This window comes from Leptonychotes weddellii, chromosome 5, assembly GCF_054177405.1.
Source record: "Leptonychotes weddellii isolate Sample4059 chromosome 5, ASM5417740v2, whole genome shotgun sequence".
NCBI lineage: Eukaryota > Metazoa > Chordata > Mammalia > Carnivora > Phocidae > Leptonychotes > Leptonychotes weddellii.
Genome location: NC_138373.1, coordinates 9135705 through 9161014, shown reverse-complemented (window position 1 = coordinate 9161014; position 25310 = coordinate 9135705). Strand labels below are relative to the sequence as shown.

General features: G+C 56.7%; 1 protein-coding gene and 1 long non-coding RNA gene across 23 annotated transcripts in view; one reads left to right on the top strand and one right to left on the bottom strand.

The window, feature by feature from the left end:
* The window catches only part of ELN (elastin), a 30774-nt gene extending 29388 nt beyond the window's left edge, over positions 1 to 1386 (bottom strand). For 10 of the 21 annotated variants that reach the window (XM_081819546.1, XM_081819550.1, XM_081819552.1 and 7 more), the window contains exon 1: positions 966 to 1383. In XM_081819546.1, the coding sequence (XP_081675672.1) occupies positions 966 to 1047 (82 nt within the window). In that variant the 5' untranslated portion in view covers positions 1048 to 1383. Of the gene's footprint in view, positions 1 to 965 lie in introns of all 21 variants that reach the window. The other 11 variants (XM_081819553.1, XM_081819567.1, XM_081819556.1 and 8 more) reach the window with 3 other exon arrangements.
* A 110-nt stretch (positions 1387 to 1496) lies between these two features.
* Positions 1497 to 5427, top strand: LOC115938279 (uncharacterized). 2 transcript variants are annotated; one of them, XR_004073431.2, is made up of 5 exons: positions 1497 to 1739; positions 2558 to 2677; positions 3778 to 3952; positions 4559 to 4731; positions 4811 to 5427. It is a non-coding gene; the product is annotated as an uncharacterized LOC115938279 (long non-coding RNA). The 2 variants fall into 2 exon arrangements; XR_014145246.1 differs by lacking the exon at positions 1497 to 1739 and adding an exon at positions 2283 to 2402.
* The last annotated feature ends 19883 nt before the right edge of the window (positions 5428 to 25310 follow it).

Below are 25310 nucleotides of genomic sequence, written 5' to 3'. Positions count from 1 at the left end.
GGGGCCCCGGGGAGGCCACTTCCAGGGGCCCTTGAGGCGCGTAGCAGCCCCACGGCGGGGGCACCCTATGGCCTGTGGCAGAGGACATGCCCAACGGTCCAGGACTGCCCCGAGGTCCACTTTAGCCTCTGGCCCTGGCCACCCTCTCTCTGCCAGGAGATTTTACCTTCCCCGGGTTCCCTGATCCTCATTTGTGTTCCGTACAGCGCGCACACGCACACACGCGCACACACACAGTGACAATCCACACCTGGAGTGCATATTTCCCAGTGTGCATGCCTGTCGGGTGGCAGACTTTTGCACGTGCTCACAGCATTTCCACCCACCTTACAACTCCGCACCCCAACACACACACACACACTTACACGCTCACACACATGCTCGGATGCCCCAGTCCTCCTCACCACGGACAGACCACAGCAGCGGCTTTCCAACCCACAACCCCGTAAGCCACTTAACCCTGACCTTCCTCAGAGGGGTGTCCTGACTTCCCCGGGGGACAAGGAACCTGTTGAGGTCACACAGCTCACCGCGGTGGAGCTGGCCTCCAGCCCAGGTCCCCTGCCCCCAGGGCACGTGTGCACACCCATCGGGTCCACAGGTGTGCAAACTGCTAGTGCCCAACGACCCAACCGGACCCCACCGGCCCGTCCCCAGCATGCTCGGGAGCCCCCCACTGGGACAGCGCCCGGGACAGAGCAGGAGTCCTCGGTCCTGTTGGGGGCAGCAGAACCGGGACCCGGTCGGGACCGTCCTGAGTCTCGGGGTGGCTGTGTGACAGGTTCCTCCTCAGCACGGGCTGGCTCCCGGGAGGGGCAGTTCCAAGGATCCAGTGGCTGAGGGGCTCCCGCCTGGGACCCCCCGGAGCACGGCCGGGTGAAGGGCGCCCTCTGGCCAGTCAGTCCAGCCACCTGGCCGGGAGGCCCTCAGGCTGCGGGCATCCCCGGGAGCAGGGTGAGGCCTACCTCCAGGCTGCGAGGGGTGGGCGATACACAGCAGGAGCAGAAGGACTCCGGGCCGCCGGGCTGCAGATCCCAGACCCGCCATCTCGGGGAGAAATGCCCCAGCCGGCTCTCTGCGCCTCGTTTTATCCCCAAAGCGTAATTGCTGCCTCGGCGCGCGCGGAGAGGGAAGGAGGGAGGGAGAGAGGGCGGGCGGGAGGGCGGGAGAGGGGGGAGGCCTGGGGGAGGGGGCCGCGGGGAGGGGGGCAATTACGAAAGGCCAGGCTCACAAGCCTCCCAGGCTGGGTCTGACTGGATGGGACTGTGGGCTTTTTTCCTTAAAACACACTCACACACGCTTGCGCGCACGCACACACACACACACACACACAGTCCCCCCCATCTCTCTCCCGCTTTCCCTCTGTAGCTGTTCTCTCACTGCTGGCCTTGTTCCCGCCAGAAAGTGCGAGGGGGGCCTCTGCCAGGACAGCCCTCGGGAGAGGAAGCAGGAGGGAGGGCCCTGCAGCCCGGCCAAAAATCCGGCCCCAGCCAAGGCCCGAGTGGCCAGGCCCCCGCCCCTCCGGCTGGGCCCCGGGCCCAGCGTGGGGACACCGGCCAGCTGTCCCGCGCCTCTGCCCCCACCCCGGCCCTCCAGACCCCCCCCCAGTACCCCCAGGTCTGGCCAGAGACGGTCCCTGCCCGAAGCTGAGGAGTTGGGGTGCTGGGCAGGTCTGGGGTCCAGGGCCTGAGGCCAACATCTGCAGAGGTTGAGGGGCTGTGAGCAGAGTGGCCTGGAAGGTGAGATCATGTTGGCGCTGCCCCGTGGGGCATCTGGGGAAAGGAAGGGGGACCCTGACACACTAGAGGGCTCCATTCTTTATAGGCTAAGGTCGTAGTCTCCTGCCTGATGCTGCAGAGGGGAGTGTTGGGCAGGTCTGGGATCCGTATCTGCAAAGGCCGAGGGGCTGCACCAGGGGAATCACCTGGGAATTGAGACCGTGTTGGCGTTGTCCCCTGGGGCGTCTGGGGGACATGGGGGAGACCCTGACACATCACAGCGATTCCATTTGTCATGGATCAAGGTCACAGTCCCACACGCAGGCCTGTGCAGACCACAGTGTCTGGTGAAGTTCAGGCAGGATCCCCAGGTGCTCTATGGGGGACCGAGGGGTTGGGGACCTCACCCGGACTGAGAGGTGGCCCAGCACCCCTTTATCACCCAGCCCCCATCTGTCTCAATGCTGAGCACTGCTAGCGCCCAGACCAGACTCCGGGAGTCCCCAGACTGCTAATTCTCTCCCAGCCCTAGGAGAACACCCGGGGCGCTGACATTCCTCTGGTGGCCAGGAGGGGGCGGCCCTGTGCTGAAACAGCTGGGACCAGCATTTCCAGGACTCCGGTGGTCCCAGCCTGCCTGAAACAGGATGAGGACCCCGGGGGATTTTTCTGGGGTCGGGTAGGGTAAGAGAGGGTCATGCCTCCCCAGCCCCCGAAAGTGGGGGAAGAAATTCGGGAGCCAGAGGATCGGGGAGGGAAATGGATACTTGCCTTCATCAGAGCCTCTGAGGGGGAAAAAGTCGAGGCCACAAGTTCTCTGAGCTTTTCCCTGCCCCCAGATGGAGAATGAGGGGGAGCCACAACCACAGTTCTGAGCAAGGGAGCTAAAGGACCCCTCCTCCAGCCAGGAGCCCCGCGGCCGTCTCGAGTTCAACAACCAGGCCATGCATTGGACTCAGGTGAACCTAGCATTAAATTCGAACTCTAGTGCTTTCTACTGGGGTAAGCTCTTTATAGAGCTTCAGTTTCATCTCACGTCAGGTGGTGATAAATATCCCTGCCTAGAAGGGTGATTGCAGAGATAAATAAAATGTGGTCATATATTTCTGTACCGTGCCTGCCAGATCCAAAATGCTCCATTCTCATTTGATGTTAGTACTAGTATTCACGCTACTATTTCTACCACTCATCCTGCAAGGACCACTCCTGTATTCAGTGTAAGTCTAAGTTCGACCCTCTGCCGGGCCACCTTGGGACCCCGGGTCATCCCTGCCTCTCCCTCTGGTCTCGGGCAGTGGCCACTCCAGGAATTTGGAAGAGGGGTGGGCACACGAAGAGAACAGGCTAGAAGCTGGTTGCCCAGTAAATGTAAGCTCTTGCTTCCAGGGTGTGTTATCTGGGGGGACTTTGGGGTAGCTGACAGAGGTTATGCGCCCAAACTGGTCTTTGTTGGTGGGGGTGGGGGCTGCTCAGGGTCGGGGTCTGGAGGCTCAGTGCCTAGGGTGAGCCTGCCTGTGGGAAGAGGAGGCCAGGGAGGGGGTGCATCTGTGTGCCTGCCCCTTCCTGGGAAGGGGGAACGGAGGGGGTGCTGGGGAGGAGCTGGGCCCCACTCCTCTTGGGGCAGTGACGTGGGCAGGAACCGGCTTTCAGACTTGCAAACCGCAGTCTGCTCAGAGTCTTTATTAATTCCAGGACCGGGAGGGAGGCTAGAGCCAGAAGGAGAGTTCTTGCTGCTCAGGGATCCAGGAGAGGTGCGGAGGGGGGCTTGCAGGGAGAGACTCCGGGCTGCTGGGCCAGACCTCTGCCTGCACGGCCAGGGCCCTGTGCTCCACCCCCACCTGGGACCCCCATTCTTCTTAGCACCCTGTGCTTGGTGCAGCAGCTCCAATAACTTGCATCCAAGACTCTGTACACCGCAAAAGGGGCCTCGGTTCTGAACCCACCCATAGAACTGAGTCTTCAGTGCAATTTAGCCCAGGGCATTCAATACGTAATGTTAAGGACCGGGGGTTACAGTTATTAGTCAACATTCGTTCATTCATTCCCTCATACATTCCAGAAACCCAGCAGTCGTCAATTGCTCTATGCCCACCTCCCTGCATAGCTGCGTAGGTTAAAGTCGTGAAGGTAGAACCGCCCACGGAGGGCTGCGTGATGCATCTCGGGCTGGGTGAGCCTGGCTTCCCAATTATCACCGACAAGCCTCCCCCGCCCACTCACTGCCGAGCATCCAGGTGAGTCACTGACAGGCCATCTCCGTCTTCCAAGTCCTCTAGGTGCACCTGTTTAGAAAGGACAGAGCCGTCGGCCCCGCTGGACTCTGAGCATCTTACTGCTTTGCCTGGAAACCCTCAATTGTCTCCCAGATAAAGTCCAGACTTCTGAGTATGGCCTTCAAGGCCCTCTATGACCCAGTTCAACGGCTCTGACACTCTCCTTCCTTTTGGCTGGCCTCCCTTCTGGCCGGTGAAGCTGTTCCCTAGCTCCCAGACTTGTCCTGGAGGGCTGGACGTTGGCAAGGCTCCCTAGTCTCAGCTTCTGTCCCTGCAGATCTGTGCCCTCGGCATCCCTGTCCCCAGCCCCTCTGAGGGGCGTTGGTGGGAGCCTTTGTGTTTGGGCTTGGCGCTTCATCTTAGGCCCCTCTGGCCTGGCCATCGCTGAGGGTATTTTGAAGATGGACCCATTTCTGTCTCCCGTGTCGTCCAAGAGCGTTGGATAATGGCACAGTTGTGCCCTCCGGGAGCTGGGGGGCAGAAGCTGCTGATGTGAACCGACCCCCGGAAGTCTGGGTGTGGTTTCTGTTTCCCCCCTGTCTACACATGGTCCTTTTGTCTGTCCAGTACTGGATGCGGCTGTCTGCGTGGGACCTGGAACCAGAGAGAGAGAAAGAGAGAGACAAGCATTTGCTTTAGGGCTAGCCTGGGAAGAGCTTGGTGTGCATCGGACCTGGGACCCATGCTGTGCTCCCTCCCAGCGCCTGGGGCCCTCTGCTTTCAGTCATCTCCACCTCCGTGTGAGTAAGCGTCCTTTCAGCCAGTCCCGTAGGAAATAAAGTCAAGGTTACACTGGTAAGGAGAGCATGAATTTTTCAGATGGACCCAACTGAGGTTTGGGAAGGAACGGAATGCTGGTCGGGAGTGTGGGTCCGAGTGTAGACACTTTTGGAGAGAATCAGCAGCAGGGCCAAGTGAAGGACCCCTTCCCCTGACCCGACCCACCCTCGCTCATCGGAGAGACCCAGCTGCAGACATGAAGGCCAGAACCTGCCCCTCTTCTGATTTCAAATTTTCCAGTAGCCTCACAAAATAAAGAAAATGTAAGTAAAATTCATTCTGATCATATGCTTTATTTAACGGACTATATCTAAAATATTATCATCTGAACATGTAATTGATATAAAAGTTATGGAGATGTTCTACATTCCTTTTATTGTACCGAGTCTTAAAACTGGATGACCCAGCAATGCCACCTCTGAATATTGATCTGAAGGAAACAAGAATGCTACTTTGAAAAGACATCTGGGGGCTCCTGGGTGGCTCAGTCGTTGAGCGTCTGCCTTCGGCTCGGGTCATGAGCCCAGGGTCCTGGGATGGAGCCCTGCATCGGGCTCCCTGCTCGGCGGGGAGTCTGCTTCTCCCTCTCCCACTCCCCCTGCTTGTGTTCCCTCTCTCACTGTGTCTCTGTCAAATAAATAAATAAAATCTTTAAAAAAAAAGAAAAGACAAGACATTGCACCCCATGTTCTTTGCAGCATTATTTACAATCTCTATGACAGAGAAGCAACCTACTGTAGCCATCAATGAGGAAGAGACAAAGAAAATGCTACACACACACACACACACACACACACACAATGGAATGTTATTCAGCCATAAAAAAGAAAGGAATTCCTGCTATTTGCAATGACATGGATGGACCTTGAGGCCGTTATGCTTAGTGAGATAAGTCAGAGAAAGACAAATACTGTATGACCTCACTTACATGTGAAATCGAAATAAATAAATAAACCCAAGCTCACAGATACAGGGGACAGAGGTGGGATGAAATGGGGGAAGGGGGTCAAACGGTACAAACCTCCAGTTCTAAGATAAATGAGCCCCGGTGACGTCACGTACGGCTCGGTCACCCCAGTTAACAATGCCGTATGGTAAATTTAGAAGTTGCTAAGAGAGCAGATCTTAAAAGTTCTCATCACGACAGAAAAGGTCATCACTATAGCCGGTGATGGATTGTTAATCCGACTTACTGTGGTGACGGCAATTTGTACAAATATCAAGTCAGCATCTTGTGCCCCTGAAACTAAAACAATGTTATATGTCAATTACACTAAAACAAACAAACAAACAAACAAACAAACAACAAAACTGGCGTGGAAGTTACATTTAAAGCCCATCTCAGTTTAGACTGGTTGCATTTCGAGAGCTCAGTAGCCACGTGTGGCCAATGGCCACGTGGGGTGGACAACGCAGGTGAAGATCATGAGGGGACTGGTGAGGATGAGCCCGAGGGTGGCTCCCACTATTAAGATTATAGGAAGGACAGGGCATGAGGGGGAGGGAGAGGGGCAGGGAAGAAGGGACGTCCTTGAGGGCCGGTGGGGGGGGGAGGCCTGGGGCACAACCAGGACAGGCAGCCCCAGGGGAGAGGCCCTGCCTCATGCTGGTGACCCAACCAGAGCAGGTGGAGGTTGGGGGGGGCAGGGTGGGGGCTTACCGGGCAGCACCCGGAGCCAACACTTTGGCCCGAAAATGAGAAAGGCCTTCTGTGGCTCGTCCCTGCCCCGAGGCAGCTGGGGACCTCTCTGAGCACGGGCCAGGAGAGGAAAGGAGCCTGCCAAGGGGACAGATGTCAGACTTCGCTGGAGGTAAAGGGTCTGTAGTTAAAAGTCGATTGATGGGAAGCTGCGGGTCTGGGCCTGAGGGAGGAACAGGTGGTACTCAGGGGCGGTTTCTGGGAGCTGGGAAGGTGGCTGGATTCCAGTGCAGGGTGTTTCTGCATCTCCCAGGCTGGGGTGCTAGGAGGAGGCTGGGGGTGCAGAGGGGGCAGCTGTCATCATGAGCTTGGGCGGATCACCTAGTAATACCCAATAATGGTGACATCAATGGTAATTAACCCCAGAAAAATGGAGACGGGGTCCCCATGGGCCTTTAAGATTGAAAACCCGTGTCTGTAAGCCTCAGGTAGACAGCCCATTCTCCAATGCAGGATGGGGTCCATGACACCATTTAGGCGAACAAAGCAGATGAGTGAGGCTGGAGGGAGAGAGGGGGGAGGCCCAGGGGAAGCCCCCTTCTCACAAGCACCACCCCCTCCTCCATGCCGCAGTTCCCGAGCTCCTCATCTCTGATCCAGCAACCTCTGCGCAACGCCTCGCCTCTGCCCAGGCCTGGGTGTTTGTGTGTCTGAGTCATTTGTCAGTCTGGGTCCTTGGCCGGTGCGAGCCAGGGGGTGGGTGTCCCGGACAGGCTGTGCTGTTCTGCCCCGTGCTGTTCCCACATCGCCTCCTGAGCTGTCTGCTGTTGTCTGGGGGAGAACATTGCTAGCCGGGCAGACTCTGCACGCCCCCCTCTCCCCAGGGACCCAGGATGGATGAATCCAGAGCACGCCTTTCATTTGTTTGACACTTGACAGTTTACAAAGCACATCTCCATTTGCGATTGGGGATATTATTATCCCAAGTATAAACACAGGGGTCAGGAGCCCTGTCTACAAACTCGGACTGCCAGAAAGAGCACTCTGGATCTCCTGTGGATCTATGTACTTGTAACTCGGAGCCCCATCATGTGGGCGGGCGGCAGTAAATTCCATCCTAGTCACTGGCTCTCTCTGTCCCCACCCTCCGTCCCTAACCAAAACCCAGGTGGGCCCTGGCCTCGCTGGCCTTATTGGAGCCTCTGTGCCTTTGTGTACCCGGGGACTGTGATGAGGCTGGGGAGCCCGGGGCCATCTCTGGGGGTGCTTGCCCAGCGGCAATATGCTCCTGGACCCACAGGGAACTCTCCCATCCCCGGGGCAGGGAAATCTTCCCTCCAGACCTCCTGCCCCTCTAGTATATTCACTTAAAGAGAAGGCAGCTCTCTGCCTACTTTGGCTTGCAGCCTGGTGAGCTGTGAGGGGCAGGATACGGGATGGACTCGCATAGGTATTCATGGCTCCCTAAACGATCCGGCTACCCAGGTGAGCAAACTGAGTCTTTTGGGGGTGCGCAAGCTCACCCACCAGCATTACGGCCCGGAGCGGAGGCCTCTAGGGCATTTCACCCTACCAGCCACCCCACTCTCTGATAGGGTGATGGCCCTAGCTGTGGGGTACACTCCCCAAAGCAAGGCCCTCTCTTCCCAGGGCTGGGCACCCCAGTTGTTCGCCATGCTGGCTCCAGGAGCTGGTGGGCAGAGCTATCCACCCTCCTCTTGCCCAGTCCGTACTCCCTCTGCCTGGCTCTCGGCAGTGCTCCCTCCTGCACACCCTTATCGGCTCACCTCCTCCAGCCCATCGTGCCCAGGAGCCCTTCCAAGAGCCTGAGTTGGGAACACTGCTGGGCGGGGAGCTCTCTTCCTCCTGGGTTTTGCCAGTCTCCATTCCTACACCACGTTTGGCCACTCCCTGCCTTGGGCAGACCTCCTCCACCCATGCCTGGAACCCTCAGCGGGCCTGATCCCTGTGGCGCCAGGCAGGTCCCACTGGGCGGGCAGGGCAGCTGACAGGATGCAGGGTGGGAGGCGGGCGAGGCCGGGCCAGGGTCTCCCGCTGGGCCTGGGTTATCTACTCCCTCATTCCTTCTGGTCTCCACATTCCTGAGCTGTCGGCTTTGGCTGGGCATTGGCCTTGGGAGGGGGCACCGACAGGACACCAGCACCTGCGATCCTGGGAAAGGGGATGTAATCAGGAGGGCTTCCTGGAGGAGATGAGGCCAGACTTGAACCTGTTCCCTTCTCTCAAAGGGAGATGCGTTCCGGGTGGTAGATGCAAAAGCAGGAAGGCTGAAAGCCCTGGCCTTTGCCCTTCGGCCACCCACAGACCGCCTGCTTGCCCACCGGCCTGCCGGGGAGCTTCCGGAAACACAATCCCAGCTGTCCCGCCCTGTGTGAAGCCCGCCAGTAACTGACCCTGGGAGGATGCTGGCCCTTCCTACTCAGCCTTCACGCCCTCCCAGCACTTTTCAAATTGCAGGCTGTGACCCATCGATGGGTGTGAAATTGATTTCATAGGGGCAGGAACAGCATTTGAAAATGGGGGGAAGAGGATGGAATAGAATGGATGCAAATGTCATACTTGCGCACTGGAGTGTGATGAGTTCTTGTCAACCCTAGCTGTGCAGTAGAACCCATGGGGGTTTCTAAATCTCACTGCCCGGGCCATATCCCAGACCAGAGGCCCCGGTGTAGGACCCAGGGGTGGGGGTCTTCCCAGGAGCTTCTGATGCACAGCAGAGCTTGAGAAACCCTGAGCCAGACGGCCCATCTTTGCAAGTGACTCTCCCACTGGGCGCTCCAGCTGTCAGGCCAGGGGTTCTCAGAGTTTAATGAGCACGGAAAACATTGGTTCTCAAAGTGTGGTCCCTGGACCAGCAGCATCAGCCCCAGAGGAGAACAGACCTGTTAGCAATGCAGATTTCCAGGCCCCGCCCCAAATCGGCTGACTCTGACACTGGGGTGGGGCCTGCGATTGGTGTTATAATGAGCCTGCCAAGCGTGAGAACCACTGACCTGACCTTGACCATCAGGCCCCTCTGTGTGAAGGTCACCTGTGTCTTCCAACCACAGCTTCTGCTTCTGGAAAGAAGGTTTCCAGAGGGTGTACTAGTCAGCTCAGGCGGCCACAGCAAAGGACCCCAGACCGGGGGGCTCAGACAATAGGAAGTTATTGTCTCGTTGTTCTGGAAGCTGGCAGTCTGAGGTGAATGCCTTCAGTGTCATCCTTGCGATCCGATCAGCCTTGAGTCTTAAATGGTTGGTTCCTCCCGAGGCCCCTCTCCTTGACTTGCAGACGGGACGGCCGCCTTCTCCCTGCGTCGTGGTCACCCTTCTGTGTATGTCTGCATCCTAATCTCCACTTCTTATGAGGGCACCAGTTCACTTCGTTTTGACCTAATTGCCTCTGTAAAGACCCTAGTCTCCTCCTTCTTTCCAGGCCCCAAGTGCAGCGAGGGAACGTTCTGGAACTAAGCCCTCTGGATGCTCTGACCGCCAAGATGCCCATTGCACCCTCTCCTGAAAGCAGACCCTCTGGTTCTGATTCTTGCCTGGGCTTGAGGGGTGGGTTTGAGGAGGTGGGTGCCCTTCTTGAAACAGTATTCGAGATGCCCTATAAGGATAGAATACCCCTCACCTGCTCTGACTTTTCCGAAGGATCTTTCCCAGTCACATTGTGCCACCAGATGGGCTGAGTATCCAGGAGGGGTATATGATTGTTTTCATTCACTTCTTTAAAAATCTTCTTTGGGGGCGCCTGGGCGGCTCAGTCCGTTAAGCGTCTGCCTTCGGCTCAGGTCATGATCCCAGGATCCTAGGATCGAGCCCTGCATTGGGCCCCCTGCTCGGTGGGGAGTCTGCTTGATCCTCTCCCTCTGCTCTACAACGTCCCCCCTGCCCCGCCCCCCCCGTGCTCATGCTCTCTCTCTCTCAAATAAACAAATAAATCTTTAAAAAAAATTCTTTGATTCAGGCTGAACTGCCCACTCTTTACCCATCAGCCCAGACTAGTGAGACCTCTGGCCCCCCAGAACTGTGTGAGAGCTCATGATATAGAAAAAAGGCATCTGAGAGTGTTCAGGGGAAGCCTGGCAGTCGGGGTCAGGCAGAAGAGGTGCCAGGTGGGGCCAGCCCAGGAAGCCTTCCCAGAGGAGGTGAGATATGGCTTCAGCTCTTGACACCTGACCCTAACTGGTTTAATCTCCAGACAGATGGCAGAGATGCTGTTATTCCCTAGTATTAACCGTATTTTTTTTATTCTGTATTTTTGATGCCTTGCTATCTTGGCGTCTTGTTGACCCTGGAGAGGCCACCCCTCCCAGGGCTAGCTAATTCCTACAGATAGCAAACAACTTCTCTGGGGGCATGCTTTTCATGAACGAACTAACGAATCCAGAGCCCGCACCTCAACCACCAGCTTGACGGGGCTCTCCTGCTCCAGGCCGTTATCCACCTGCCCTAATCACCACATGGCCAGGCACCAGACAATTAGGGACGGTCTCTACACCCAAAAGCCCACTTGAGTTATTCAAAGTAGCCTCACCCGCCCCTTCCCACGGCAGCCACAGCAAAGCCTCCTGCCCCCCGTTCCTTCCCCACGGCCTCCTGACCAGCCCTGGGGCATCCCCGTGTGTGTGGCTCTGCACGGCGTGCCCCTTTCTCCTGGGATCTGGGAGAACTATCTTTTCAATGGGGTCCTCTCCTGATCTGTGGGACTCACCATACCTGACCTATATTTCGGACCATCTTCCTCCCATTTTAGAAAGAGCAGACTGAGGCCCAGAGAAGTTAAGTGACTTGCCCCAGGTTCTACAGCTAGTCGTGGCAGACGGGGTTTGAACCTTGTGCCAAGCCCAGCATCTCTCCACAGCCCCTGTCCTCAGATAGAGCGAGGCCCTTGAGGGAGCATGGAGGAAGAGAGGTGTTTGAGAGGGGCCCAGCGCACCTGTCCTGGAGATGGCCCTTTGCACTGGGGGTTCCCCCCACCCCCTGCCCAGTCCGTGCTTTCTCTAGGCTGACCCATCGCGTTTCATCTCTGGACTCTTGAGGGAGGTGGGGAGAGAGGGGGGAAACACCAGCTCCTGGGGAAGAGGGGGCTGACCTGCCTTAAAGCCTGGCCCCACTCCCTCTGGATGTCTAGAATTTCTTTCACAGCCAGGAACTCCTTGGGGGATGGGGCCATGTCCGGACTCCACTGCATCCCCAGCACCCATCTTGATCGGACTCAGAACACATACCTGGAGGAGGGCAGATAAATGCATGGATGTGTCCTGCACTCTGTCCCTTTCTCTCTATCTCTCATTCTGTGTCTCTCAGTGTGCTTATCTCTTTCTCCTGCCAGTCTCTGAGTGTTCCTGCCTGTATCTTTCTCTGCCTCCGGGGGCTTCACTTCTGTGGGGCCTGAGACTTTTAAGTCCCTGGGGTTTGCATTAAGTAGTTTATCCTATGCAGAGAGCCCGACGCGGGGCTCAACCCCAGGACCCCAGGACCATGACCCGAGCCAAAGGCAGACCCTCAACCGAATGAGCCACCCAGGTGTCCCCCCACAAGAGCATTTCCAAGTGAGAACAGCACACGCAAAGTGCACAAAGCTTAGGTGGGCAGCTTGAGGATTTTTACTTGTCTATATACCATATCACCACCCCCACATCTACATCTAGAACATTTCCAGCCCAGCAGGGACTCTGTGCCCTTTCCAGGTGGTACCCGCTAGAGATCACCGCTCAGCTAATGTCTACCACCACAGATTCACTTTGCCTGTTCTTGGACTTTGCAGTGGGTTGAGTGGTGTCCCCCAAAAGATATGTTCACGTCCTAATTCCTGGTGCCTGTGAATGTGACCTTATTTGGAAATACAGTCTTTGCAGATATAATCAAATTAGGATGAGGTCATACTGGATTAGTGTGGGTCCTAAATACAGTGACTGGTGTTTTCAGGAGGCCCTCTGAAGACATAGGGACATAGAGACACAGGGAGGAAGACAGACATGTGAAGACAGAGGCAGAGATTAGAGTGAATCACTTATGAGCCAAGGAATGCCAAGGATGGCCATTGACCGCCAGAAGCTAGGAAGACGCGAGGAAGCGTTCTTCCTTGGAGCCTTCAGGAGAGTTGTAAGCCTTCTACCACCTTGATTTTGGACTTCTGGCTCCAGCACTGTGAGAGAATACATTTCTGTTGTTCTAAGACACCCCATTTGGGGTGATTTGTTACAGCAGCCCCAGGAAACTCATACAAACTTTGTATGAATGGAACTCCACAGCCTGTACTTTGGTGTCTGATTTCCTTTTCTCATATCATGTCTGTGAGATTTATCCATGTTGTTGTGTGTAACAATAGTGCATTCTTTTTCATTGCTGGCTGGTAGTGTTCCATCTTATGAATATACCACGATTTATTTACCCATTCTAATGTTCATGTACAGTTGGGTTGTTTCCTTTTTTTTCTTCTTTTTTGCTATTATGAATAACGTTGCCAGAGACATTCCTGTCTTTTGTGGACGTATGTCCTCATTTCTCATGGGTATAGATGTAGGAGTGTAATTACTGAGTTTTATGGTAATTATATGGATAATTTTTTGAGGAACTTCCAGACAGCTAAACAGTGGTTGTATGGGGGCGCCTGGCTGGCTCAGTTGGAGGAGCATGTGACTCTTGATCTCAGCGTTGTGAGTTTGAGCCTCACATAAAGACCTCCAGTTGGTCTTTATCCTGCCAACACTTAGAATTGTCAAGTCTTTAAATTTTAGCCATCTTGTTGGGTGCATAAGGGTATCTCATTGTGATTTTTAGCTTTCATTTCCCTGATGAGTAATGATCGTGAACACTTTTCATTTGCCTCTTGGGCATTTGAACATCCTTGTTTGTGAAGTGCCTGTTCAATCTTGTCCATTTTTGAAAATCGGGTTGTTTATTATTTTCCCATTGATTTGTAGACATTCTTTATATATGGTGATATGATTCTGTCGTTGGTTATATGTATTAGAAAGACCTTCTCCCACTCTGTGGCTTGCCTTTCTTTTAATGTGGTCTTTGGGTGAACGGACGTTCTTGACTTTTGACGAAGTCAAATTTATCAGTCTTTTCTCTAGTGGTTAGTGCTTTTTCTGTCTTGTTGGGGAAATCTTTGCCTACCCGAAGGTCATGAAGTTATTCTCCTTGGGTTTTTTTTAGAAGCTTCATAGTTTTACTTGTAACTTTTAACGTTGACCCAAGAGCATTTTAAATCTCAGGGGACCAGGCTTCAGCCTGCCCGCACACCCCCTCTCCAAGCCTGGTGGCCCCGGCGTCTGGGAAGACTCCTTCCCTCCTGGGTCACCAGCTGCCCTGCCTCTTTCCCTGGCCCCAGCTCTTCCTCCAGGCCCTGGAATTAATAAAAGCTCTGAGCTGCCTGTGGTTTCTGGAATGAGCGCTTGTTCCAACCTCTGTCAAGATTCAGGCAGCGAGTGGGGTCCCCCGTCCCCTCTCCACATGAACTGCTTTTCCCATCGGGTGTGGGACAAGCTCACCCGTTCACACAGCTCCGAGGGTCCCCAGACTGAGTCTCCACGGAGCCTTCTTACCTGATCTTTCCTCACTCCTCCCTAAACCCACCCCACCATCTGGAAACTTCACTGGTTTATAGAGTCAAAGCTAGAGGAGCTTGTCCCCCCTCAGGACGGCAAATAGGTTCCATCACCAACCACGACGACTGCCTGGTGGCCGTGGCCTGGAAGGGTGTTAAGAAGGATCCCGATTTAGCTAGTGAGAACCATATAGTTGCTTGGTAACGTCTACCTCGGAGCAGGCACTGGGGGTTATGCCTTTAATAGCTCTGATCTAGTCTGAGGCCCCATTAGGATTAATCCAAAGGAGAGTTTCAAGGACGCACTTGAGGGCCTCAGAGATTAATTAGGAGGCCAGGTTTGGAAGCACTGGCATGATCCGCTCAGCAGAGGGGTGCCTACTCTTCCGTCAGCAAATGCTGATAGAACACGTGCTGTATCCCAGACCCCCTGTGCTGGGCATGGAGAGCATAATGGTGGGTAAGTCCTACTCTGGTGTGGACCTAGTTCCATGTACTTTTCTCGATGCCAATATTCGATACAGAAAACGAGCCCATCGGGGGCTTCACGTGACAGCCGTGTGCTCACCGCCTCCTCCCTCCAGCCCCGGTCCTTGGGATGGGATCACAGCACAACGTCTCAAGAATGGAACTTGGTGGCTAACTGGGGTCCCCCCCTTGGACTATATCTCTGCAGGTGACTTTCAGGAAGGAGATCCACAAGCAAGGCCTGTGAGCCAAAGGGTGTGAAAACCCGTTAAACAGACCAGGGGGGCTCTGGGGTGTCTAAAATAGTCCTTGGGGACTGCTCGGGCACTGTTCTGAGGCGAGCCCGCTGGTCCTGCCCTGCTGCACCACCTGAGGGTTCTCCACCCTTCTCCAGCTGTGACATACACACACACACACACACACACACACACACATGCATGCACACTCGGGGATGTGAACACAAGCGCAGTCTCTCTCTCTCTCTCTTCCCCACTCACAGGGTAGTCAAAAGCCTGCTTACGGATTTCGGGTTCAAGTCCCCACTGTCCCACTTTGAGCTGTTTGCCCCTGGGTGAGCCGCCCACCCCGAGCCTCAGCTTCCCCACCGATCAGAGGGGGCTGGTGAGGAGCCAAGGAGCATGCTCTCTGTAGGCGCCCCCTGCCCCCCACCCGTGGTCCCGCTCAGGTCACTGGCTCAGGGTTAGTGCAAGAAACCAGGGCCCCTGGGGCTCCGCAGGACATTCATCTCTGTACCCCTGCCCGGAGCTCGGCACTGAGCCGGGGATGTGGTGGAGACTCAGTCAAGGCCTGTCACGGGAGGGAGGGCCAGGACTTTGCTCGCAATCTTCTGGTGGTTTTCCCTCTGGGAAAGCCTTAATCTGTTTCAGAGGCATAAAGGGGCATAAATTCCGTCTGTTTCCGGACCACCTAAGCTGGGAGAAGGCCGCTGTGGTCGAGGTCGCGAGGGGCCCAGGGAGGCAAGCCCCAACCTGCTGTGGAGCCGCTGACCAGACCCCGGTCGGGTCTCCGTTGCCCTCCTGGGCCCCATGTTCTGTGCTTCCATCATGTCCGCTGCCCTGGCTGGGCCCTGGCCAAGCCCTCACTGGCTGGTGAGGGCCAAGCCAGGGCCGTGCCAGGCTCAGCAGAGGCCCTTGGCCAAGAACAGCAGAGCTGTCCTCAGGAAAGCCGGGGATTAAGCCGCAGGCCAGCAGGGACTCAGGTATCCCCCTTCTGCCCCAGCCCAGGGCTGTGATGTCAGGGGACCGGCACGAGCCACCCACCCGGGGACGTGGGGACAGAGCACTGCCTGGGCCAGCTTGCTCGAGGACAGCCTTCAGGAAGAAGCCGAGGCCATACGCATCCTGCCTCCTGTCTCCAATAGTCCTAGGCCCCCCGGGGCCTGGAGTGCTCTCTGCCCCAGCCCAGGGCCAGACTGGACCCTGGGTGACAACAGCCTAGCTCCTGTCCCTGATGCCAGGCTGAGCCCTGCCCCAGACTTGGGATCTCAGCTCCTCTGAGTCTTCCGGGGTGGGGGCCAACCCGAAGGAATGGGGAGGAGGAAGTGGATGGCTCTGGGCAGACAGTCCCTTCTGCTGGGGCCGCCTCTGTGCCGAGCCAGGGTAATGTGGGGTCGACAGCCTGGCCATGCTGAGGACCGTGGGGCGAGAGGCAGACTCCAGCACCTGTCGTGGGCTGGGGAGGTGCCCACCTTGCTCGGGCATGAGTCCCAGTGCCTGGGCTCTCCTCCTCGCCTGGGCTTCTGCGCATTTTACTCCCATCTAGAGTGTGTTTCTCCCATTCCTGTCCTGTCCAGGTCCAACCCATCCTTCAGGACTTGCTTGCCTCTGGGGGCCTTCTTTGACCTTGGGCTGGGTTGAGGTCTCCCTCCTGTGCCCCATGGCCCTATGGTGTGACATCGACCACCTGGACGGCCACCATCTGCGGACACCTGTGTCTCCCTTAGACAGGAGCCCCTTCGAGGCCACCCCTCCTGCCTCCACTCCCCAGCCTCCTTCTCTTGACCTTAATGCTCTCATTGCCCTCTGGGCTGTGCCTGCCCCTGGCTGGGCCCCAACAAAGCAGGTGGCCGCCTGACCTGGCCTGGTCCTCTGTCTGGGCTTCCTCTAGGCCCCTCCCTGTGGGCTCAGGCTGGTGGGGGTGTCTGCAGGGACGCTGACTCAGATGTTATTTTGGGCTCCCCTTGGGCCCGGCAAGCTCTGGGGCCTCAGGCCTGTTTAGACGGCTGGGCCGGATGTGACCAACTCCAGGCACTCGGTTCTCCACAGGGCTGGGGGAGAGGCAGGCCAAGGCAAATGCCGCTGGGCAGGGGGCAGGCAGGAAGGACAGGCCTGGCAGGTCGAGGGATCCAAAGGGCCTGAGGCCCTTGTTCTTAGCTCCAGGGGTCCCAGCCGAGGCCCTGGGCTGGGGGGCAGGTGCGCTAGGCCTTGAGAGGTCATAGTCTGGTAGATTCACGGTCTCGGAATCCCCCGAAGGAGGATGCGAGTCAGAGGGGCCAGGCCTCAGAGGGCATGGCCTTGACGCCCCTCACGGAGATATATACCTGTGTCCTCATGGCAGGGGCCGGTGGCCCGTCCCAGCCTGGGTCTCTGACCGGGCCCCTCCCCGGTTAGAGGATCTGAGCAGATCTGAGAAGCTGCTCAGATGAAAGCCAAGAGGCAGGTGCCCCATGGGCCCCGGGCAAGCTCCTCCCTGCAGCAGGCCCCAGCCTTTTTTGCCGGTGGAAAGAGGTGTTTGGTTTCACCACCCTTTGGATCCTGGCACCTGGTTAATTGGTGAGCCAGGACAACCCCAGGTCTGCGGTTCTGATGCGGTCTTCCAGACAGGGGCAGCTGGTGCCTCTTTCCCTGAAGTCATCCGTCCTCAGCCCCTGCCCCGGGCCCTAGCCCAGAAATGTCTAAGGAAACATGAAAATCCTTGAGCTCTGTCCACCATGTCAAATTGAAAGCAGAAGAGCCTGGAACTCGGCTGTTAACTCCCGCAGAGCAGGTGATCAGCCTAGGGCTGCGGCCGGGGGCCCAGGTGGCCCTCAGGGCTGGCCCCTCTGGGGGCTCCATTGCTGGCACGATCAGGACCGGTTGGCGGGTGGGTTCTCAGTGTCAGCCAACCTCACACCTGGGCCCAGGGACGAAAAGACCTGTTTCCTCGACGGGAGGCCTTCTGGAGGGAGGGTCGGATACTGCGGAGCTACTGGGTCACTGACGCTCCAGCCGCCCTGGGGGACCAGGGAAGCACATACCCCCCCACCCCGGGATGTTCCAGAGCCACCGAGGGCTGGGCCCGGGTTCCGCACTGGAGAGGGGAAGAATGCAGACAGCGCTCCAACCCACCCTTACCTTGATTGGTCACCCGCAGCACAAGGCCAGGGACCAAGGTGAGATGAGAGAGGGCCCAAGGTGAAGGAGAAGCTGGGGAATGGTCAGAGGGGGCATCCCAGGCCCTGTAGCTGGCTTCTGGGCTCAAAGCAGGAGGAAGGAGGAAGCTCTTGCAGGCAAGTGGCCAGCAGGAACACGGGCTGTGTCCCTGCCATGAGGTGTGGGCATGGGGATACTGGTGGGACCCTGTCTGTGCTGTTGGTCTGAGCTGTCTAGGCCAAGACCCAAAGTTTCTAACTCTAGACCCTTTGGATTTGGAAGGCCCCGAGGGAGCCCATTGTATGGAGGGTAAGACTGAGGCTTGCAGAGCTATGTGGCTGGCCTAAAGTCAGTGCTCAAGGCTAGTAGGGAAACCAGCGTCCATGTCTCTGTCGCCCAGACTCAAAGACAGTGCTTGGCCAAGCAGGGCCTGGGTGTGGGTAGGGGCAGTTGACCTCCATTCTCAGCAAACTGCCCCTACGGAAACCTGATCGCAACCCCAGAGATATTCCCACCAGGCCTCCGGGCAGGTGGTGGAGAAGGGTGGCCTTCCAGGGCCCGGGGCCCCTTTGGACTGAGGACACGGCTGGCCCAGGCAGCCCAGCGTCCCGGCAGCCGCCCAAGTATGTGGACGGCAGTGTGGACAGTGTTCCCGCCACGTTCCCAGAGCACGCACCAAGGAAAACATGGAATGTTTCTTGGATGACACAGTCTCCGTCCAAAGTCATGCATTCCTGTGGGAGGGCAGTGAGGAGGGGTCGTGGCTGTCTGCAGGGGCGAGGGCCCTGCCTCAGCACGCACAGTCCTGTCTGCAGATGTGGCTCCCCAGGTTGTGCCCACGGCCAAGGGAATCTGTGTTGGATGCAGCGGCGGGCGGCCGTGCCATCGGCATGAGCCTGCGGTGTCTACACCGTCAGTCAGCAGACACCAGCCTCGCGCGGACGGCTGACAGCCTGGTTCTGCTCCGGGGCGCTCAGCTGTACATCGCCCTGCCCCACGTGGACAACTAGTATGCCCCTGCCTATGTGTATCTTCAGCTCTGAGCAGATAGCAGGTGCAGCCCCTGACCTTGCCCACACTGACTTTCCCTCGTTCCTGCGTCCTGACCGGGCCCCTGCAGGTGGGTCTGGTGCCCATACTGAGGTTGGGTGTGTCCTCACCCTGTTCTGGACACAGGGCCAGGGAGTCAACCAGCTTGGGCTCGACCGCTGTTTGAGTTGGGCTTGGATACTATGCACCCCTGCCCTCACCTCTAGCCTCAGGCTCCCCGTCTCTCGGCAGTCCTGGGCATTCCCTTCACATGACCACTGTGATCAGGATGGAGGGCAATGGGTCAGGACTGGGTTGGGGAGGACGACGGAGAGTCCTCCCCAACCCAGTTGAGGGGGTTTTGGTGGAGGCCCCATCCTTTCCGTGTTCCAGGGCAGGGACCTCTTCACAAAAGGAGGGAGCCTCTGGCCTTGACCTTGGAGATTCTGAGTCCTGGACAGCCCAAGGTGGAAGCTGGGGACCCAGAGAGGGCCCACAGGAGGCATCTACCCAGAGAAGCCCTGCGAAAGGAGGTACACTCTGACCAAGAGGGCTGGGATGACGTTGGGGGGCTGGGAGAGCTGAGGGCTGCCCTTTCTCTACCTTTGAGCTGCAGTGATGACTCGGAAAGAGCGGACCTCATGAGATGGGTTTTGAAGGTTGAATAGGAGTTGGCCAGCAGATTAGCATGGAGGATTTTAGAGCTAAGGCGTCATGGGTGCCAAGGTCCCAAGGTGTCAAGAAGTGTGGGCATACCCTGAGAAATGCAGGAGGTCGGGAAGGCCGAGCTTGAGAAGGGCTATGATGAGCCACGAGGGAGGGGAGCCTAACGTGGTCTAGGGGCAGTGATGAAGAAGAGCCTGGAGTCAGGGAAAATTCTGGAGCAGGTTTGCCTTGAGAGAGGAAGCAGAGTTGGGCAGGGTCCAATGATGACGCAGAATGATGGGGATGGTCTGAGTGGCGGCGTGGGGGAGGATGAGGGGTTCAGGCCGTCTGGTGGGGAAAGCGAGGCCCGGCCCTGCAAGGTCCTGATGTTTCCTCCCGTCCAAGATGGCTACCCCATCCTGCCCCAGTCTAGGCGTCTCTGGCTGGTACAGGGAAACTGGGGTGCCCCCCCCACTATGGTTTACATCGCTCACATACTTCTGGGCTCTTATCTGTGAGGATCTGTCGTGCGTGCCCACCTTGCCAAATGACCCCATCACTGCCTGCCTCATAAATCAGCCTGTCTCTCCCCAACACCTCCCTGCTCCCACCACACCCTCCTGGTGCTGCCTGGCCTGCCCCGAGTTCCACCCAGCTGGGGAGGCGGAGAGGGGCCCAGAGACAAGACTTGGCCCTGCCCAGGAGCTCCCGCTTTGCAAGGAGGATGTCCTGGGTGACCTGGTTTTCAGGAAGCATTCCCAAAGATCTCCAAAGACTGTTCCCATGGCCGCCCTGCTTCCTGGCTCCTGGGGCTGGGGGGGTGGGTGGTTGGTCAAGGCTGTCGCTCCCTGCGGGGGCCTGACCTAGGGTGGGGTCAGGAGCAGGCAGATCCTACTTGCCACTCTCAGGAGCCTGGAAACCGGCCTTAGAAACTCCTAGGACCGTGTCTATACTCCACACAAATTAGAGCCCCCGTCACTGCTCTTTAGGGCCTCATGCCCCTTGTCTGTAAAATGGGTACATCCACTCCTTAATTCAACAAACACTTACTGTGTGCCAGGCCCTGGGTATGGAGATAAACCAAGCAGAGCCTCAGCCCTAGTCCAGCAAGGAGACTATTGCAGTGGAGGAATGGGGTGCTCTGAGGTGAGCATGGGGCTGTGGGAGCCCAGAGGAGGCACTGATCCTGACTTGGCAATCTGAGAAGGCTTCCTGGAGGAGAGGACCTTCCAGCCCCGTCTTCAAGGACAAAGAGAAGTTTACTAGTTCAAAGGGAGAGAGGGGGCATTGCAATCGGGGTGACCACAATTCAAAAAGCACAGGAGCAAGACAGAGCAGGCTAGGCTTTGGGTGGGGAGCTTGTGAGCTGGGGGGGCCGGATCCTGCCAGGCATGGATGGAATGCCAGATGGAGGAGTTTGACCGTCTCCACAGAGGTCAGTGGGAGCCATGTGAGGGTCGTAGCAGGGGGCAGTATGATCAGATTTGCATCTCAGATTGACCCTTGGGCCCTTGCCTCCTCCGTGCAGAACGTCACACCAGTGGTACCCAGAAAGGGGCTTTGGGGTCCAGGAGGGGCCTGGACAGAGGGTCCAGGTGGTTTCACCAAGGAGGCATCACTCAATCTGGGCCTCCAAGGAGAAGAAGGACATCTGCACAGTGGCATCTGGCCCACATCTGTGTCCCCACAGCTGGCACAGACTCAGGGCTTGAGAAGGGAGCAGGCAGAGGGAGATGTGTCCTCTGTTGGAAAGAGGGATGGTTTGGGTCTCCCGCCATGCCTAGGCCGTGCCCCATCCACACCGGCTCTGCTGGCCCAAGGCCTGCAGGGCCGCCTCTGACAGGGCCGTGGCTCAGGAAGCTCGTCTTCCTGGCCCCAAGGCGACTGTTTGCCCCCAGCACCTGCACCTACCTTGCTTTCCCACTAGGCGTTTCTAGAAAGGGCTGGGCAAGGCTTGGGTCCCATCCTTCTGGTCTCTGATTCCTAAGCTGCCCAGCGTCAAAGGCATCCCTCTCGGAGCTCAGCAAATGCCCCCGAGGCCACCCCAGACTCTGGGAGGACCACAGCTGCAGTGGGCCTGAGGCATTTATTCTCTGGAAAAATCTCCTTCTAGGCTCTTCTTCCCATCGGTGGGCTCCGGAGGACTCAGCTGGGGTCAGGGCAGAAGGAGGGTGGGGGCAGGCTGTTGCCCGCATCAACCCCAGAGAGGGCTTCCCGTGGCTGGGAGAGCAGGGACTGGAAAGGGGGTTTCAAGAAGTTTTCCGGGGGGCCTGGCCGAGTTCTGTAGGCTGACTGCATGCTCTCAACACAAATGTGAATTTTCACAAACTGAACGCATTTGTTCAAAAGTGAGTCGCAGGGGCGCCTGGGTGGCTCAGTCGTTAAGCGTCTGCCCTCGGCTCAGGTCATGATCTCGGGGTCCTGGGATCGAGCCCCACGTCGGGCTCCTTGCTCAGCGGGAAGCCTGCTTCTCCCTCTCCTACTCCCCCTGCTTGTGTTCCTGCTCTCACTGTGTCTCTCTCTGTCAAATAAATAAATAAAATCTTTAAAAAAAAAAAAAAGTGAGTCGCAGTGTTTTACGATACACGCATGTATGAGCACGTACGTGTATGTGTGTGTCTACAAATCTTTCTCTCTCGGTCGCAGCAGTATATCCGGGACAATCTGACTAATGCTTTCTCTCGTGCCGTTGGGTTCAATGCTGGGTGGGTGGGTGGAGGCAGGTACGGACTACGCAGTGGATGCCCCTGCCCTGCTCACCCTGGACAGAGACCCACAGACTGTAGCCCCCTCTCATCGTTGCCAGCTGGAGAAAGGAGGCAGACCAGGCTGCAAGCCCCTCGGAGCCCAGCGGCGCACCCCCGAACAGATAATTAAATAAGCCGGTGGCCTGGCTTGCAGAGCGCTGCCCAGCGCTGGTTGGGGTGCCCGGAGGCGGGCTGGAGGACGGTTGTCCCAGTTATCAGGGACCTTCTAGAAAAGAGCAGTTGGCTCAGCTGGCATAGACTCGGGGACAAGGCAAAGGGGGACAGATGGTCGGACATTTGCACACACACACACACACACACACACGGGCACAGATACACGTGGACACACATGCACAGCTCGGCCCCAGACATCCAGACACACACTTGTCGTGCTGTCGAGGGGCACTCGTCCCACCTTAGACTCGGGGAGCCTTGGGGACAGGGCTGGTGCCAGTGTTGGGTGGCCCTTTGTTGGATGACCAAAGGGGTGAGGCGCAGATACCCAGGGTATCCCAGGGAGACCCCCAGGCGGAGTACAGACATGCCCCGGGGAGGGCAGACACATCCCGGCCGGTTCTCAATGGCTTCTCAGGCTGGTTGTGTCTTGGCTGGAAGGTCTGGATGCAAAGAACGATTGGAACAGCCAGAGAGGGTTCTGGGAGGAGCAGCTTGTTAGGTGGGTATGGATAGAGTCCCACACTGGAGATCTCAAGTTAGGACCCTCTGTTCCACTAGGATGGCGCAAGTGTCCCTGTCCCCTCGCCCCTGCCACCTCCTGACGACCGAGCCTTTCACCTCCCCCAGCCCTGGCGCCTGGCCGGGGTCCTTCAAGGGCCTGCTTTACCTAAGCGGTGTCAGCCCTGCCAGCAACCCCAGACCTCTCCCTGCCCCCTCCGCGACCCCTCCACTGTCTCCTGCCTCCCACCCTCTTTGCATCGCAGCCCTGACCTCACGTCTGCAGGGCTGCGGGTGGGGGCGAGATAAGGCGGGTGTTTCACGCTGCTCCCTCCTGGGGACCGGCGGGAAGGGCGGGCCGGGCTGCGAGCCTCAAGAGCGCCCATGACTCACCAGGTGGGCAGGGCCGAGGCCGGCATCCGGGAGGAAATGCCACTTCCTCTGGATAAGGCTGCAGGCCCTCCGGTTTTGCCTTATGGTGTGTGTATTTGGGGTTTTGTTTCAAGAAGTCCTGCCACTCCTGTGTGACAAAGATATTCTCCAACAGTTTATTCTAGCAAATTCAGAGTCTTGCTTTTCATATTTAGGTCTGCATTTAATCCCTTTGGAGACATTTTTTTAGGAGATAGTAGGTAGGGATCCAGTGGCAATTTTTCTCCATCGAGTGAGCCCATTTCTTCAACCCTACTAAGCACTGCATCCTTTCTCCTTGGACCTGTGGTGTGTTCGACTCTCCTCGAACTTGCTGATCTGCTCTGCCACCCACCTGGCTGTTTCTGAACCCAGACCCTCTTGCTTTCCTTCCTTCCCATGGCTTCGTGGTATGTGCTCACGGCAGGCCGGGCAAGGCCTCCCCTCTTGGTTCTATTTTTCAAAGTCAGCTAGCCATTTACAAATCTTTATTCTTCCATATTATTTTAGAGTAAGCTTATCAAGTTCCTCAAAAATATCCAGCTGGAATTCAGGACTCCAATGTGGCAGACAGGAGGAGGAGGATATTTGTGCCTTTTAAGCAACAAGGGACTGAAGTTGTAGAATATACATGGGATGCTACGGAGCAAGGAGAGAAAGACGGCTGCCCCTATAAAAAAATGGGCTAAGGGTATGAATTGGCGATTTGCAGAAGAGGAAATGGGAACAACCAGAGTACAGGAGTGACTCAAACTCACTTAAAACCAGAGAAATGCAAATTAAAAAACAATAATAAGATACTGCTTATCACCCATCAGGCCTCCAGACAGTACAGAGGTCGGTACTGGCCAGCACGTGGAGGATGTGGGCAGGAGTGCCTCCCCAGGTCCCCATCACTGGGGTTTGGGTGCAAAACCTGGCCACGCCCACCCCAGGGCACCACATGGCAGTCACACGTGAAGCCACAAGCCCCGTGGAAGACAACTAGGTTGTCGGATCCTAAAAACAGCGCAGCTGGAAAAAATAAGAAAGAAATATGCAGCCCCTAGCCCAACTCCATTCACATAAATAATGCCCCCTCCCAAACGGCGATACACATTTACAAAAAAATGAGGTAAAATTCACACAGCATGATACTGACCCTGTTGGAAAGCATTCAGTCCGGCGGCATTGGGTGTGGTCGCGATGGTGTGCAGCCACCAGATCTTTCCAGGTCCAAGACATGCCATTCCCCAAGAGGAAACCCCATGCCAGTTTCATCTTCAAGAATACACACAAATAAAAACACATGCATGAGAACGTTGCCGGGAGGGGCAGGAACAGGGCTGAAAGGAACAGGTCCATGAAGCCCCTGGGGCACAGGGAATATGGCTGATAGGACAGTAACAACGTTGTGTGCTGACTTACTGTGATGCCCGTTCCGTAATGCACGTCCCCATCATTGTACACCCAAACTAATACAATACCGTATGTCAATTATTTTTCAATTAAAAAAAATTTAAATCAATCAATCAATCAATCCTCTGGGCTTGAGGGCCAAGAAGAGATTTAAAAATAGCATATACACAGGAGGTCAGATTTCCTCTCCTCTAGGCACCCAGGGGTCAGAGACTCTGGAGAGACCCTGGGACCCCAAAGGAGCATCTCCCATCCCGTCTCGACTCCTGGCACACGGCAAGAGCCCAGGGTGAAGGTGGTAATTAATTGGGCCTGGGAAGGGGATGGTGGGGAGGAAGCAGGCACTGTCAGGCAGGGGCTGAGAGGTGGACCCCTTGGCGGGTGCACAGGATGGTGCTGTTGGGGTACAAGGAGTGGGAACCTGAGGGCTGTTCTGGCCGACACTCTCTGCTGATCCCTGGACTGGGCAGCGCAAGGCTCCATTTTCTGAGCAAGAAACCCAGACATGAGTTTTGCCAGAAGCCTCTTTGTTTTTCTGGATTTGAGAATTTATTTATATGAAAAGTCTTACCAAGGTATAAACATTCTGGGCC